We start from the raw sequence: 16656 nt of genomic DNA, 5'->3' as shown, positions 1-16656 counted from the left end.
TTGACTTCTGAGTTTGCTCAGATTAAGTCCTTGCTTCTGAATCTACAGTCAAGGTTGGCGACAGGTTGCCATGTAATCCCTATGGAAGGACGCGTTGTGGCGCCAAGCCACGCAGGGCGATGGACGCGAATGAAGCGACGCGAGTGAAGCGATTCTGAGCGATTGGCGCGTTTGTGGCGTGATATTGCGTCGTGCCACGTCGCGTTGCCCTCCTCCCCAAGTTGAAAGATCGGAACTTTTTTGTCTTGTCGCACCCCAATGACCAATCAGGGACTGAATATGTAGTGACGTGGGGATGTCTGGAGTTTGACTGAGTTGGATGTGAACATGTCCTGTCTCTGGTAACCAGCCTATGAGCAGGAATTATGTCCCTTTTGTCCTTTATTTCACAATTATGACAGAGTTTGGGGGAAGAGCGAGCTGCAGCCCCGAAGCAGGGGGAGCGGAGTTTTTTCTTTTTCATGTGCGTGCGCGAGGAATCGTCTGAAGATTATTTTATTTATTAACTACACAGATGTATAATAAAGCAAATGGTGACTGGTTTCTAAACACAATTATGACAGAGTTTTTTAGGGAAGAGCGAGGAACAGCCCACAGCAAGCAGCTGAGTTTTTTTTAATTGTTTACATGTGCGCGTGTGAACAGGACAGGAGGTCCTCAAACTGGGTCCTGCAGAGGCGGAAGGACCACTGAAAGCGGCCATCATCCAGACGCAGCTCCTGTAGCAAATAATGATACTCCCTGAATTGGGAACGTCTCATGACGTTTTTCAGCTTTCCACAACAACTCGCTCCGTGTGATCAAGGTCCGTCATGTTAACTTGACGGACAACCGGAGTCGGCGAGCGGAATGGAAGCTCCTCCTATATGATGAAGCACTGTGGCAAATTTTTGCAGCGAAAGCAGAGTGACACACTGGGCGATGGTGTCTGGTCGCGCCCGGGGTAAACGCAGCATAACGGTTTATGTTGCTGCAATCTCTGCCCGGCACGTCTACGCTGACGGCCGGTCAGTGGGTTCGCATTCCTTAGTGCGTTGTTTTTTGAAAAGTGCTCTACGTTTTCAGCCTCCAAGGCTTGCACGCGTACCTTCATGGGACCTTCCACTAGTCCTGGAGGGTTTAAGCTCATCTCCTTTCGAACCAGTTGAAAGTGCTGATCTTAAATGGGTGTCAGTGAAAACTGCCTTTCTACTTGCAGTATCTTTGGAGAGCTCCATGCCCTATCAGTCGCTGAGAACTGTTTGTGATGGAATTCTGACGGCTCTGGGGTTACACTGTGGCCTAATCCATCCTTTTTACCTAAGAGAATTTCAGCCTTTCATGTTAACCAGCCAATTTCCTTGGCTGTGTATGCCCCGCATTCTGATCCAGGATTATCTGTCTCAGGTTCCCTCTGTGTCCTGTTCAAATGTTGAAGCAGTACATTAGTGCGACTGCTGGGATGCGGAAAACAGATGCCCTGTTTGTTGGTTACGGTGATCACAAAAAAGGTTGTGCTGTATCAAAGCAGCGACTTTCACATTGGGCCATTTTACAAGTATACAAGTCCAGGGGTCTTCAGCCTCCTAAAGTTACGTGCCATTCCACCAGAGGGATGTCCACCTCCTGGGCTGCACTGAAAGGTGTTCCTTTGAGTGATATTTGTGCTGCTGCTACGTGGGCTTCTTCCTGTACCTTCGCCCGCTAATACAGACTGGTTGTGGGCACTCCTCCTGCGGTGACTTCGGTGGTTTTGTTTGCCTCCACTCCCCACTGCTGATGCGAGGTGAGGGTGACTCTTCGTGACCTTGTTGGTATTAAGTCATCCAGGTGCTAAAGCACCGCCCTCTGGCGGTCAGGAGGAATGAAATAGAATGAGAGTTACGAATGTAACTACGGTTCTATGAATTCCGGATGACTGCCAGAGTTGTTTGTCACTCAGAGTCTTGCGAGTTCATTCCGAAAAGAAACGATCGCTGGGTTCGTCTGGTATATAAAGGCAACCAGTGACGTCACCCAGGTCACAACCAATGGCGTGACTTTGTTGGTATATATTCTCAACCTCTCTGTTCTGCGCACATGTAGTTATCGAGATGCTAAAGCACCACCCTCTGGCGGCCATCCCGAATTCATAGAACCATAGTAACATTTTTAACTCTCATTTTACTCTGTTAACGGCTGGATTGTTGATGGATCATTGTAGACTGCCTTAATGGAGAGAGTGGCGTCAACTCAAAACATGGTGCCATATTGGTTCCAACTGCGCTGAACTACTAAATTCTACATAAAATACTAAATGAACCTTTTATGTTTTCAACATTTTTAAAAATCATTTAACCACATACAGCAACACATCCAGGTACAGGTGCTATCAAAATAAATACAAAAATAGTTAAGCTATCAATTTACAATTTAGGATAATTTATTTAATTAATTTAAAGCCTGATTTATGCTTCTGCTGTTCTGTAACTCCATGTCATGCAATGACGTGCGTGACAGTTTTAAAGTTCTCTGTCTCTGGATTATGCTTTATTCTGGACTAATTTGACCCTCAACAAGTTTTTCTTTCTACAATAATCATCTCCAAATCAAGTTTTTCTTTCTACAATAATCACCTCCAAATCAAAGGTAAGCTGTACAATTTCCTCTTTTTCAAACTTCGTGTTGTAAATGTGTGGATTTTTCTGATCCATTTTTAATCAGCGTGCACACTGCAAAAACTATTATAATAAGATGGCAGACAAAGGATTGAAAGCAGCAAAGTATTAAATCACAGCCTTATGCTGTGTCTGATTTAACAGGTGCATGTCACGCTGCAGCTCCAAGTCTGAGCACGGTGTGAAAAAATAAATGGTCAGGCTTTTAATCACGGAAATGACTCTGGTCCCACATGCGAGAGGTTTAATGGAATTACACTGCAATTGGACGGGACATTTTTTCAGATGTGAGTGAAAAATCCGTTATACAAAATCTGTTATATACGGTGTTTATTACATGGAAAACAATACAAAAACATTGGGACTTTTTTTGTCCGATGACTGCGAGTATCTGGGTTATATGATGATGGTTTAGGTGAGTTTTACTGTATATGGGACTGAACAATAAATTTACCTCTCAAAGCTTCGACAATGAAGTCGCTTCCATCCCACACGGCTGACTTTATTTTCCCAAATGTTTCTTCTGTTTGGATCTGAAGGGAATCCAAATGTGTACATCCAAATGCACAACAACTCAACATTTTCAGCGAATAAATAAATAAAATAGCTAATTTACATGCAGACAGATTAACAGTGAATGCTATTTTGAACCCAAGATGGCACCATGACCCCCCTCCCCGACTTGTCATGTCACCAAACTCTCATTTAAGGCACTCTAGGTCACTGGATACTTCTGGCTAAAATTAGAACTTATATTATATATTATATATATATATTGATATATAATGCAAAATAGCATACAAATACTGCAAATTCTCTTTATTTTTAGTTAACACAATACATAAAAAAAAACAAAAGCAATATCCGATACTATATTAAAATAATTACATATGTGAAAACAGATGTTTTTGTTTTTCCCTTTGCCAGCAGATCTGGAACAGAGCTATAATGGGATGTGGCTAGGGTTGGGTATCGAGAACAGGTTCTTTTTGGGTATCGTTAAGAAATGATTGAATCCACCAATATCAATAGTCTTTTTGCTTAACGATTCCCTTATCAGTCCTTCAGAGCAGCCACTGTTTTTGAGAGTACTCAAAAAACTCACGTTTTTGTCTTCAAATGATGAAAAAATGAAAAAGAGAACTGCTCAGTGTGAAAGCCTCAAGAAGACCAAAAACACTGTTTTTGAGGGTGTTTGTCGGGAAAATGATCATTCCGCTACGTTGATTACAGACCCTGCAGCGGCTCTGTAATCAACTCCTTCTGCAGCGCAACTCCACTTTGAAGCATGAATCAATGAAGCAGTGCTTTGATCAGCTGGCTCATTGGTTCTTTGACTCGCTGCTCCTCAGAAGTGGCAAGCCCACGTCTTAAGCCCTCTTAAAGCCATTAAAATATGTCAATCATCAGTCACTTTTGTGTGGATTAAACTCACTAACTGGGACTTGCGTCTTGCTGCAGTCAAGAAACGAGAATCGTCCTTGGTTCCGTTGGCACAGCTCCAAACGCTGCGTGGCTCTCTGCCGAGGCAGAGTCCGGTCGGAATTTAGAACTTCAAAACGAATCGCTGCTTTAAATAAAATGACACCTCTTTCCAAACACTGTAATAAAGGCAATAAAGTACAATCGACAAACCTTTTTCCTCCCAAAATGAGACGTCCTGCATTCTTTATGAATTTCATCCTGACGTGTACCACAGCCAGCTGCAAGAGCTCAGCTCAGATGTATGGAAAGACATTCATGCCAATAATGTCAAAGGAAATGCTTTTGACAAAAACTACAGATTTTGTTTATTTCTATTTATGTTTAGAGATCAAGGACCCACCATGTAGAGTTTATTATGTCCAGAGTTTAAGGATCCAGTGACCAATTTCATATTTATTTACTTTAAGACTTAATAAAATGTTGACATAGAAAACCTGCAAAGCCTACTTTTAGTATACAGAAAATTCACAAGAGGTATCAATAAGGAATCGGATCGATAAGCTGAATCGATAATGGCATCGATACTGATAAAATCTTATCAATACCCATCCCTAGATGTGGCACAGGTTGAATGTCAGAAGCCCTTCTTGGCGCAGCTCTAGTTACTGCTCAAGTCTGTCCACATTTGTCTTTCTTAAAGCCTTTTATTCCAGGCACGTTTTTTTTCTAATGGTTCGTATGGCTGATTAAACTGTCACCTGACAGTACACCCTGTGTTGCTTTATAATATATAAACTTAGAAATATAAATTATATAAACACACCAGCTTTGGTTATAATCCATATCCTGTGAGTCAGACTTCTGTAGCTGCAGCATTCAGACACCAGACAGCAGTTGTATGACTGTTCACGTGTGTGACTTTCATTACTAATGTGAATTAAACAGCAGATGCGGATTGCAATATGGACACAAAGACTGGACCTAGTCACCTGCTATGTTCAATGTGGACAAAATTACATCAGATTTGAAACAGATATGCAATAAGTACGATTTGAACTGGAAGTCTGTCCAAACCCTAATAGGATTTGGTGACTCACCATAGAGTTGATATTGAGTGGTGATCCTGTGGAGCGACCGCTGGATCCCAGCCCAGGAAATGACCTCCTCTTTGGGGAGTTGCTGGCCGTAACAGTCCCAGTAGAGCTGCGTTTTCTTCGCCCCCTCTTACGTCCCTCTTGAGCACCAACGCTGTGAGAGGAGTGCTGTGATGATATATGTGTAGGTGCGTGGGTGTGCTGTGTGCTGGGGGACTGGTGGTGGTGGTGGTTTCCATGGTTATTGTGGTATCCCTGTTTTGCAAAGTTGCCAGTGTGATGATGTAGGCGTGACGCACTGGCCGTGCTGCATCCACTGCCTGAAGAGGAAGCAGAGGAAGAAGAAGAGAAAAAGATTCTCCTACGCAATTCACTGTCCTGGGGCTCCTGGTCAGAATCTCCATCCTGTTGATCCTGTTCTTCTTCTGGAAGAATCCTTGGGGGTCCATCTGCATACTGAAGCACCCCCCCAGTGCTGAGTGGGGGGCTCTGGATGGAACCTCCTCTACCTGTTGGTCCTGAAATAGAAGTGTTTGTATATGGAGGAGGAGAAGAAGCAGCACCATTATGGTCCTCAGAATGGGGACCTCCATTCATCAGTCCTGAGGTGGAAGAATATCCTAAGAAGCCAAACAGGTCAGAGATAAAGACAGACAATCACAACAGGCTATTCACCAAATATAGGAAGAACACCCATAAATTAGTTATTAATGCCAATTAATACTGCTGTGGAAGAAACACTATGTTATTTAAATGATCCACAAAGTGGTTGTGGGGCATTGCTTACCATTGGTCTGTCCTGTTTGAGATACGGGACTTGGAGTACTTCTCTGAAATTTTGAAGACAGGACACAATGACATATCCTGTATGCCTTGAAATGTAAATGCATAAAATACTTTATATGTACACAACAACCTCTTTCTATCTCTGCTGCAATAAGCATCATTGTATCCTAAGACTAAGGCAAGGGGAGAAAATTATGTCACAGACTCAAATTTGACTGACAGCAAGTGTCACATGAACTAACAAAATGTCTATTTCCACTGAGGCTCCAGCCTAATCACGTAGCGCATACACTCACCAGTCTCTCAGCACGACTGGGCAGCACCACACTGGCTAATGGGATGCTGACTGGTAGTTTACTTGGATGAACAGTGCTCAGAGGGATGCTGATAGGAAGGCTTGTAATGCTGTTGTCACTCTGGACTGATGGACTCTTCTTGCCACACTACATAACACAGATACAGAAAAAACAATCAGCAAAGAGCAGCATAGTGTGCTGAAGACAGAGCAGGAGCACTTGTGCACACGCCCTGACAGAAAACACATTTACCCTCTCGGAACTCTTCAAGGTTGTTGTCTGGGCATCGGATGTGTTTGGTGAAGAACAACTCTGTTTTGCAGTAGGCGGAGAGTTTACACCAGCAAATTCTCCCCTAAAAAGGCAAATCAAAGTTGTATAGAATTCCCCTAACAATGAAAAATTTAATGAGTGGAAACCAGCAGTTTTCTGTCAACCAACCTGTGTGTGGTCAGCCCCGGCCATCTCAACTGAGCACAGGCAGTGGAGTCCTGGTTCAGGTGCCTCCGCAACGCAATCTTGGCAGGGGAGAATCGAGTGTAGTCAGGAAGCGGGTGGGAACAGCTTTGCTGCCTCTGCCTTGCATCAGCAGTTGCAGGCAAAATCTCATGGTCTGGGGAAATGGGCAAATAGCGGGACAAAAACTCGCCCTTGGTGTGAGGACGGTCAAAGCAGGGTGAGCCGGTGCCATTGATAGACAGCTCTGGGCTGACACCATTTAGAGTTGGAGCTGATGACAATCCAAGCTTAGAGGAGTCCATGTCTGCAGAAGAGCTTTTCCTGTATGGTGAGTCTTCACATGGGCTGTAAGATTTGAGCTGAAGTAGTTCTTGCTGCCTTTGACTTTTTTCCAGTTCCACAATGCTGATCTAAAAAGAGACACCAGGGGGAGATATTACACAGCCAAACAAATAATGAATAAGCATGCTGACAAAAGAACCCAGAGACATCAGAGCAATTGCCCCTGATACATCAGCTGTTTGCAGATATTACACATCAGTGGTAGTCAATTTTTTTGTGATGAAACACCTTAATTTACAAAGTGGTTGTCCTCTGTACTAACAAATCCATCAAGTCCATTTATCCAGGTAAACGACAAATGTGGTGTGTTACAAAATAAAAATTTAAAACTTGAATTGCCTTGGCCAGACAGAACCATACAGACTGTGTTTCTGACTTGAAGGCTACGTCATATTCAGCATGTTGGAAATGCTCATCCATCAATCTCCTGGCTTGTCAACAGAAAACTGGTTGTAAAAGTGATGATTTACATTAATTATTTAAGACTTACAAAGGCAGGCAGCACAGTAGCTTAGTGGTTAGCACTGTTGCCTCACAGCAAGAAGGTCATGGGATTGATTCCCACCTGTGTCCTTTCTGTGTGGAGTTTGCATGTTCTCCCCATGTTTGTGTGGGTTTCCTCCAAGTGCCCCAGCTTCCTCCCACATCCAAAGACATGCAGGTTAGGTGGACTGGAAACTTTAAATTGTCCGTAGGCGTGAATGCGTTTGTTTATACATGTGACCCTGCGACAGACTGGCATCCTGTCCAGGGTGAACCCACCCTCACACCCTGTGACTGCTGGGATAGGCCCCAGCCCCCATGACTCTCAATTGGAGGAAGTATGCATAGAAAATGGATGGATGGATACTTATAAAGCCTACATTACAAGAACATCGACTGTTTCATTTCATTTGCATTGAGGTGGCGTACAGAGAAAAACTTACAAAATTTCTGTCACTACGCAATTACTTATGGACCTGAGTGAATTTGTGCAAAGCAAAGGAGGACAAACAGACAGGCTGGGCCAAAGAAGAGGGCAAAGGAGCATAATGGAGAGGCATTCAAGCACAGAAAGGGATCAGACAAAGCGAGGAGGCAGGTTCTGTACCTGTAGCTCCAAGCAGTGTTTCTGTTTCTCAGAAATCTGTTTGCGTAGCGCCTGCTTCTCCTTCAAAAGACTCTCCAGACACAAAGAGCCCCAATCTAGCTTCAACTCCTCACATCGCGACTTCAGCTGAAACAAAACAGGCACATTTATTGTTCTAGTGCATCCACAGAGTATTCACAGGGCTTCACTTTTTCTGTATTTTGTTACGGCCTTATTCCAAAATGTATGAAATTCTTTTCTTTCCTCAAAATTCTACTCACAATACCCCATAATGACAATGTGAAAAGGGTTTTTTTTTGGGGGGGGGGGGGGGGGGGGGATTTTTGCAAATTTATTAAAAATAAAAGACTAATAAATCACATGTACATAAATATTCACACCCTTTTCCACAAAACTCAAAATCGAGCTCAGGTGCCTCCTGTTTCCACTGATGATTCTTGAGGTGTTTCTACAGCTTAATTGAAAGATGTTCAGATCCACCAGGACTCTTACTAGAGCTGGCCACCCGTCTAAATTGAGCAATCGGGGGAGAAGGGCCTTAGTCAGGGAGGTGACCAAGAACCCTATGGTCACTCTGTCAGAGCTCCAGCATTCCTCTGAAGAGAGGAGAACCTTCCAGAAGGACAACCATCTCTGCAGCAATCCACCAATCAGGCTTGAATGGTAGAGTAGCTAAACAGAAGCCACTCCTTAGTAAAAGGCACATGGCAGCCCACCTGGAGTTTGACAAAAGGCACCTGAGACAATGATTGAACTCTTTGGCGTCACGTTTGGAGGAAACCTGGCACCATCCCTACAGTGAAGCATGGTGGTGGCAACATCATGCTGTGGGGATGTTTTTCAGCAGCAGGAACTGGGAAACTAGTCAGGATGGGGGGAAGATGAATGTAGCAATGTACAGAGACATCCAGGATGAAAACCCGCTCCCGAGCACTCTTGACCTCAGACTGGGGCGACGGTTCATCTTTCAGCAGGACAATGACCCTAAGCACACAGCCAAGATATCAAAGGAGTGGCTTCAGGACAACTCTGTGAATGTCCCTGAGTGGCACAGCCAGAGCCAAGACCTGAATCTGATTGAACATCTCTGGAGAGATCTGAAAATGGCTGTGCACTGACGCTCTCCATCGAACCTGATGAAGCTTGAGAGGTGCTGCAAAGAGGAATGGACCAAACTGCCCAAAGATGGGTGCACCAAGCTTGTGGCATCATATTCAAGAAGACTTGAGGCTGTAATTGCTACCAAAGGTGCATCAGTAAAGTATTAAACAAAGGCTGTGAATATTTATGTACATGTGATTTATTAGGTTTTTTATTTTTAATAAATTTGCAAAAATATATTAAAAAAAATGTTTTTCATGTTGTCATAATGAGGTGTTGTGGGTAGAATTTTGAGGGAAAAAATGTATTTATTCCATTTTGAAATAAGGTTGTAACAAAAAATGTGGAAAAAGTGAAGCCCTGTGAATACTTTCTGGATGCTCTGCATATTACTGTTACTTGATAAATAAAATAACAATGAACTAATTATTTAGGTACCGTATTTTCCGGACTATAAGTCGCACCAGCCACTTTATCCATTATAAAGAAAAATAAACCATAAATAAGTCGCACTGGACTATAAGTCGCATGGACATACAGGTATGTTAACTTAACATGAAAAGTTCAGATGATAATATAGTGACGGCTACCGTTTTCAGATGCATATTTCACTAATCGTAACTTGTAATCTGCAGAGTATGATTTTCTTATTGGTGGCATTTTTTTGGGCCTTCTCCGCTGTCTTGTAAAGTTATCAGTAATGTTGAAATTTTTATTTTTCTATGGTAGTCAGAAGTTGCAGGAACAGTCACACAAGCCTTGAGTGCCCTCTCATGAGCTGCATTTTACCTACCTACCAAACCATAACCCGCACCATCGCTGAACGGTTCTTCTCTAACATATTACACGCTGTGGACCATAGTACACACCAGGTGTCAGCTGCCGATGTTCATGCAGCGCCTACCTGCGCAGCTCATGACCTCCCTGTGGTGTCGACGCCAGCTCCTTCCAAGTGCAGATGCTCATCCTCCGCCGTCGCTCACCCAGTGCTCCCACACAGCTCTCAGCATCAACTTAAACACTCTGCTCACACTGATATCCAAGAGTTGAAGCTGTTTTGTTAGCCCTCCCGGAATAACAGCGAGCACTGTGTTTGTCTGCTTCACACGCTGTTTCACAATCATTGTCTGGGTGAGGTGAGGAATACGCGTCCAATGTTCTGATCTCTGATTGGTTATCACGACCAGCGTGACATATAGGGCGGACGCCATACTACAGTGCCCATGATGCACTGCATTTCCATTTCCGGTGGCCATTTTAAAACATAGAGCGACTCTGTCACATAAAATTGTTTTATTACGGTAAATTAATTGAGAATCTACCGGTATATTTTTCATTTATAAGTCCCTCTGGAGTATAGGTCGCACCCCCGGCCAAAACATGTAATAAAAGTGTGACTTATAGTCCGAAAAATACAGTATTTGAGTGTGGTTTATTTTCAGTTTGACTGCATTACTATTTGGTTAACAGTTTCAGAATGACTTAAAGCAAAGGTTGGAGGTAGGTACACTATCGCAGCAGCCTATGAGGTCTCACCAGAAGTAGGCTGTGATCTCTCAGCAAGGCCATGTCTCTTTCAAGCTGCTTCGTCTGCTCTTTCAGTTGAAGATTATGGGCCGATATCTCTTTTTGAGCCTGCAGCAGGTCCTCCACAGTCAAAGCTTTGACTCCCAGCTGATCAACCCCACACAGAAATATATGCAACAAACATTTAATGAAAGCACAAATATTTTTAAAGGGTATAAAAACAAGCAACCTTGTTTTAGAGACCTCCAGGTTAAAATTCTCATCTTGTTGGTGTTGTGGAAATGTATTTAGAATGTACCAAATATAATCCAACATGTCAAGGTAGCTAGAACTTCAACACACGTCAGAGTAAAAAAAAAACCTGAACTTCAATCCATCTACACAGTATATGTACAGAATATAGGTAAACCTCTTTAACTCATGTTAGTAAGTCGCGCTTCGGCTCTACTCTCAGTTGATTTGTGGACCCTGAAAATTTAGACTATTGTATAAAAGTCTATTTTGATTTGACCGTTTTTGGGAGGGATCATGCAGATGATTCTGGACAATGATTTTTCCTTCCTGCTCTAGCTGCTGCAGGTCACAGATGAGGGACTTTGGAGGATTCAAAGTTTTTGGATGCGACCTTCCTTGGTGGACATGTGTGTGGCGGGCGTGTGAATCAATTCCATCCCAATATGAACAGGTAGTAAGGATCTAAAGAGTCACATCCAAAAACTTTGAATCGTCCAGAATCGTCTGCACTCACGAAGCCCTCATTCCAAACCCAGTCCAGATGAAGAAATCATCACCATGCAGGAAGGAATCATGCTTCAAATAGTTGAAACTATTGTAGTAAACTATTGTATTGTAGATAAAGTAAGCTGACTGTAAGATATTTTATCATATTTTTAAGGTTAAGATGATTGTAAGTGCTCCAATTTTGTGGATCCTAACTTGTGCATGTTAATGAGGTTTACCTGTATCAACAAATTAAAGGAATAATCAGTCTATACTGCCACCCATAACGTGCTGGATTAACAAAAGCTATAAGAAAATATTCCAATATTTATTCACACAAAAATGATTTCATAATGTTCTGAGTAAAAATGCCGACAGATCAGAAACTCTGTTGGTGGGCATCATAATCTGGATGTAGTTACTAATTTACAATCTGAAAGGACCATAATGAAGCAGATCTCACCTGGTCCAGTTTGGTCTGAATGAGGCCTTTGATCTTGTCCTTGTGAGACTGACAGACAGAATGAAGTTGCTCTGCTTGTCCTGACAGGTCCCTGTGTTTTTGCTGAGAACACAGAAGAACATTATAGTTCCAAGTCTGGACACTCGCTTCAACTTGAGAAGCCACAACTACAAATCACGCAGGCACACAAAAAAATCCACATACTTGTAACTGTTCCACTCACTCACTCATTTTCAATCGCGTTTCCGGGTTGGAGTCGCGGGGGCAACAGCTCCAGCAGGGGACTCCAGACGTCCCTTTCATTATATCAAGTATTTTCTGAAGCATAAATCATGGTTTCTGTTCTAGTTTGGGAGCCCTGACTTATAATCAGGTGCAACAAATAGTTAAAAATCAGGTTAATTAATAATAATACATTATTATTATTGTTGGACTCCTGGGAAAGTTCTATAATAATAATAATAATAATAATAATAAGTGTGTTTGGTTTCAGTGGAGAAGATTCCTGGTTCAAACCCCACCCCTGCTCATTTCTCCATGTAATGTGGAGTAGCATCAGGAAGGGCATCCGGCGTAAAACTTTTTCCAAATTAACATGCAGATCCACCTCAGATCTGCTGTGGCAACCCAGAATGAAAACACAGGGGCACCCGAAGGGACTAGGAGTCCAATTATAGTAATAAGGAAAGTAATAATTATAATAATAAAAATTATTATTATTATTATTATTACTACAAGAAAATAAAAACTGATACGGTAATGGTTGAATGAGAAGCTCAAAGCAAATCACGCCTCACATACACCCGCACACAGCTGCCATGCAAGACACTCCATTGCACATCGGGAGCAACTGGGGGATTAAGGACCTTGCCCAAGGGCCCTTAATAATTTTTTGGTTTGAACAGAAGATCTCCGCTTGCGAGCCGAGCACCTAGCACTAGACCATTACCTCCCAGAAAATAGAATCAAAGCTATAATAAAATAAATAATCTATCGCGTATGGATTTTCGTGTCACCATGACACAAAATCATACTTATATACACTTTGGAAAGAATCCACGATTAACATGGTTGCCGAACTGTGGGGGGCAGTCCATACGGATCAGCTATGATTCATTACCACTAATCAAGATTACACAGACCATGATAGTCAAGGGGGAGGGGGGTAACTTTGTAAAGATATGATACACTGTGATTCAAAGCCTTTTAGCTAGAAATTTAATGTAATCAGGGAGGTCTGTGATTTGAGGATCACAAGTTCAAGCCCAACCACACAGAGCATCCAGCACTTCACTTTTTCCACATTTTGTTATGTTACAGCCTTATTCCAAAATGGAGTAAGTAAATTCATGCCCCCCCCCCAAAATTCTACCCACAACACCCCATAATGACAACATGAAAAACATTAAAGACTTTAACATTATTATTAAAGATAAAAAATTAATAAATAAATCACGCGTCCATAAGTATTCACAGCCTTTGCTCAATACTTTGTTGATGCACCATTGGTAGTAATTACAGCCTCAAGTCTTCTTGAATATGATGCCACAAGCTTGGTGCACCCATCTTTGGGCAGTTTGGTCCATTCCTCTTTGCAGCACCTCTCAAGCTTCATCAGGTTCGATGGAGAGCGTCAGTGCACAGCCATTTTCAGATCTCTCCAGAGATGTTCAATCAGATTCAGGTCTTGGCTCTGGCTGGGCCACTCAAGGACATTCACACAGTTGTCCTGAAGCCACTCCTTTGATATCTTGGCTGTGTGCTTAGGGTCATTGTCCTCCTGAAAGATGAACTGTCGCCTCAATCTGAGGTCAAGAGCGCTCTAGAGCAGGTTTTCATCCAAGATGTCTCTGTACATTGCTGCATTCATCTTTCCCTCAATCCTGACTAGTCTCCCAGTTACTGTTGCTGAAAATGATGCTGCCACCACCATGCTTCACTGTAGGGATGGTGCCTGGTTTCCTACAAACATGACACCAAGAGTTCAATCTTTGTCTCATCAGACCAGAAAATTTTGTTTCTCCTGGTCTGCGAGTCCTTCAAGTGCCTTTTGTCAAACTCCAGGTGGGCTGCCATGTGCTTTTTCTAAGGAGTGGCTTCCGTCTGGCCACTCTAACATACAGGCCTGATTGGTGGATTGCTGCAGGTTGTCCTTCTGGAAGGTTCTCTTCTCTCCACAGAGGAATGCTGGAGCTCTGACAGAGTGACCATCGGGTTCTTGGTCACCTCCCTAACTAAGACTCAGATCGCTCAGTTTAGACAGGTGGCCAGCTCTAAGAAGAGTCCTGGTGGATCTGAACTTCTTCTATTTACAGATGATGGAGGCCACTGTGCTCATTGGGACCTTCAAAGCAGCAGAAATGTTTCTGTTCCCTTCCCCAGATTTGTGCCTCCAGACAATCCTGTCTTAGAGGTCAACAGACAATTCCTTTGACTTCATGCTTGGTTTGTGCTCTGACTGTCAACTGTGGGACCTCATATGTAGACAGGTGTGTGTCTGTCCAAATCATGTCCAATCAACTGAATTTACCCCAGGTGGACTCTAAGCTGTAAATACATCTCAAGGATGATCAGTGGAAAGAGGAGGCACCTGAGCTCAATTTTGAGCTTCATGGAAAAGACTGTGAATACTTATGTACATGTGAATTCTTAATTTTTTTATTTTTTAATAAATTTGCAAACAAAAAAAAAACAAACAAAAAAAAAACATCCATTTTGGAATAAGACCGTAACATAAAATATGACATGACAACTGTGTGTTTGCGAACGCATGCATATAGATGTGACTGTCCTGTCCAAACGAAGCCTCAGAATTGAACCAAACCTGGCATACCTATACTTTGACATACATGGAGTGACAGGCTATTGAGTACTTTTGCGCATATTGAGATGGTGAGGGTGGGGATCACATGGACATAAGGGGAGACACCCTTTTATGCTACATCATCAGCAAGTGTGCTAAAAGTGTCATACTTTTCTATTCTCTTCTTTATCCTTTGAACTTTTTCCCCCTCTTCATTTTTGCAAGTAACGGTAGCATAGTTTTCTGTCAAGCGATGCTTTGCCACGACGATCAACAAGGCTCAGCGACAGACTCTCAAAGACATTGGTGTGGATCTCTCTGAGCCTTCTTTTTCACATGGCACGTTCTACGTGGCAACCTCATGAACTGGAACCCCAGAGAACGTTTTCGCACCAAATGGACAGACAAGAAACGTGGCACCCCATTAAATGTTGTAAATGAGCCGTGCCTTCTTGATGCAGCTTTTGTCCAGCCTTAACAGTTTTCTGGAATCTGGGATTGGTTTGCTGGTTAAGAAGTTTTTATTTCAGTCTCTGTATCAAACCTGCCCTGGGGTGGATAATTGGATAGTAATAAATAAAGTAGTAACTCAGTTTAAGAATTGCGCAATTTTCACTTCCAAACTGACAAAAAAAAATTCCCTCGTGCCACAACATTAACAGTCAAAGTCTTCAGTGTCCCTGCAGTGATTCTTGAGAAATTTATTGTATAATATGGCTTGAATATGTATGAATTTATGCATTTGTTTTTCAGACTATCTTGCCCCCTCACCTTTACAGCTGTAATAACAATTCACTGCTTTATGACTTTACAGCAGAGGTCTCAAACTTGTTCCAGAAAGGGCAGAGAGGGTGCAGGTTTTCTGTGCAACCACCCACTCCAGCAGGTGATTTCACTGATTAACATCGCTTTGAGCAGGTGAAATCAGTTAATCAGTGAAATCACCTACTGGAGTGGGTGGCTGCACAGAAAACCTGCACCCTCTCGGCCCTTTCTGGAACTGGTTTGAGACCTCTGCCTTACAGGGAACAACAACAACAACAAAGTTTTTCTGTTTTGTTTGACTTTCACTGTGTACAAAATTTATCAGCATTACAATCACACTAAACACGCTGTTCTTATCCTGTTATGATTTAGCAATTCAATGAAATCATGTATAATAACGACATGGTTTTCTAAATGCTTCTTTTAAGATGCCTAAAAAAAAAAAAGAATATGGGGGTGGAGACAACTAAAATAAGAACATGACAAGTACATCATGAAAGAAACTGAAGAAAATTGATATTGAAAGTAAAATCACAACTTATAACATCTTGGGTGAAGTTTCACGCTCCCAGTTACCTTCTGCTGCTCTAAAAGCTGCTGCAGGTTGGTCCGGTACTGAGATGTCTTCATGTAGGCCATAAACTGGAGGTACTGAACTTTAATGTTATCTGTGAAATAAGAATAAATATCAAGGTGGGAAAGAGAAATGCACAAAAAGTGAGGAGAGAAAAACAAACTGTCATTTGTCAGGTCAATGGATCAAATAAACACACACACACACACACACACACACACACACACACACACACACACACACACACACACGGGTGAAGAATGATTAATTTTACAGTCATTACAGATGGATTAACATCTTTTGTGCCCTGGTTTTGTGGTGCTGCTCCTGATGCCTTCCTGACAGGAGGGTGTTTTACGTTGCACACTGTGCAAAGCCTGCTCAGATACGACTGATTTTTCTCTACAGAATTAAACCTGACTTAAACAGTCGTATACAAGTCAAGTTTAATTCTATACAGAAGTAGTACTCCTACTATACTATTAATGAAAGATTATTGCATATCTTAGTTGTGATTTCCAGCTCTACTATGAAGGATCAGTACTGATTGTTTCAGGCATTTTATAGAGAACTAC

At 42.4% G+C, this 16656-nt stretch overlaps 1 protein-coding gene across 1 annotated transcript in view; it reads right to left on the bottom strand.

The window, feature by feature from the left end:
* Positions 1-16656, bottom strand: part of dot1l (DOT1-like histone H3K79 methyltransferase) — an 89902-nt gene that overhangs the window by 28222 nt on the left and 45024 nt on the right. Inside the window, 9 exon segments of the mRNA XM_034180222.1 lie at positions 5159-5775; positions 5943-5985; positions 6238-6384; positions 6490-6592; positions 6679-7106; positions 8129-8254; positions 10766-10903; positions 11940-12041; positions 16084-16175. Of these exon segments, the coding sequence (XP_034036113.1) occupies positions 5159-5775; positions 5943-5985; positions 6238-6384; positions 6490-6592; positions 6679-7106; positions 8129-8254; positions 10766-10903; positions 11940-12041; positions 16084-16175 (1796 nt within the window).

Source organism: Thalassophryne amazonica, chromosome 10, assembly GCF_902500255.1.
Source record: "Thalassophryne amazonica chromosome 10, fThaAma1.1, whole genome shotgun sequence".
NCBI lineage: Eukaryota > Metazoa > Chordata > Actinopteri > Batrachoidiformes > Batrachoididae > Thalassophryne > Thalassophryne amazonica.
This window is presented reverse-complemented; position numbering and strand designations above follow the sequence as displayed.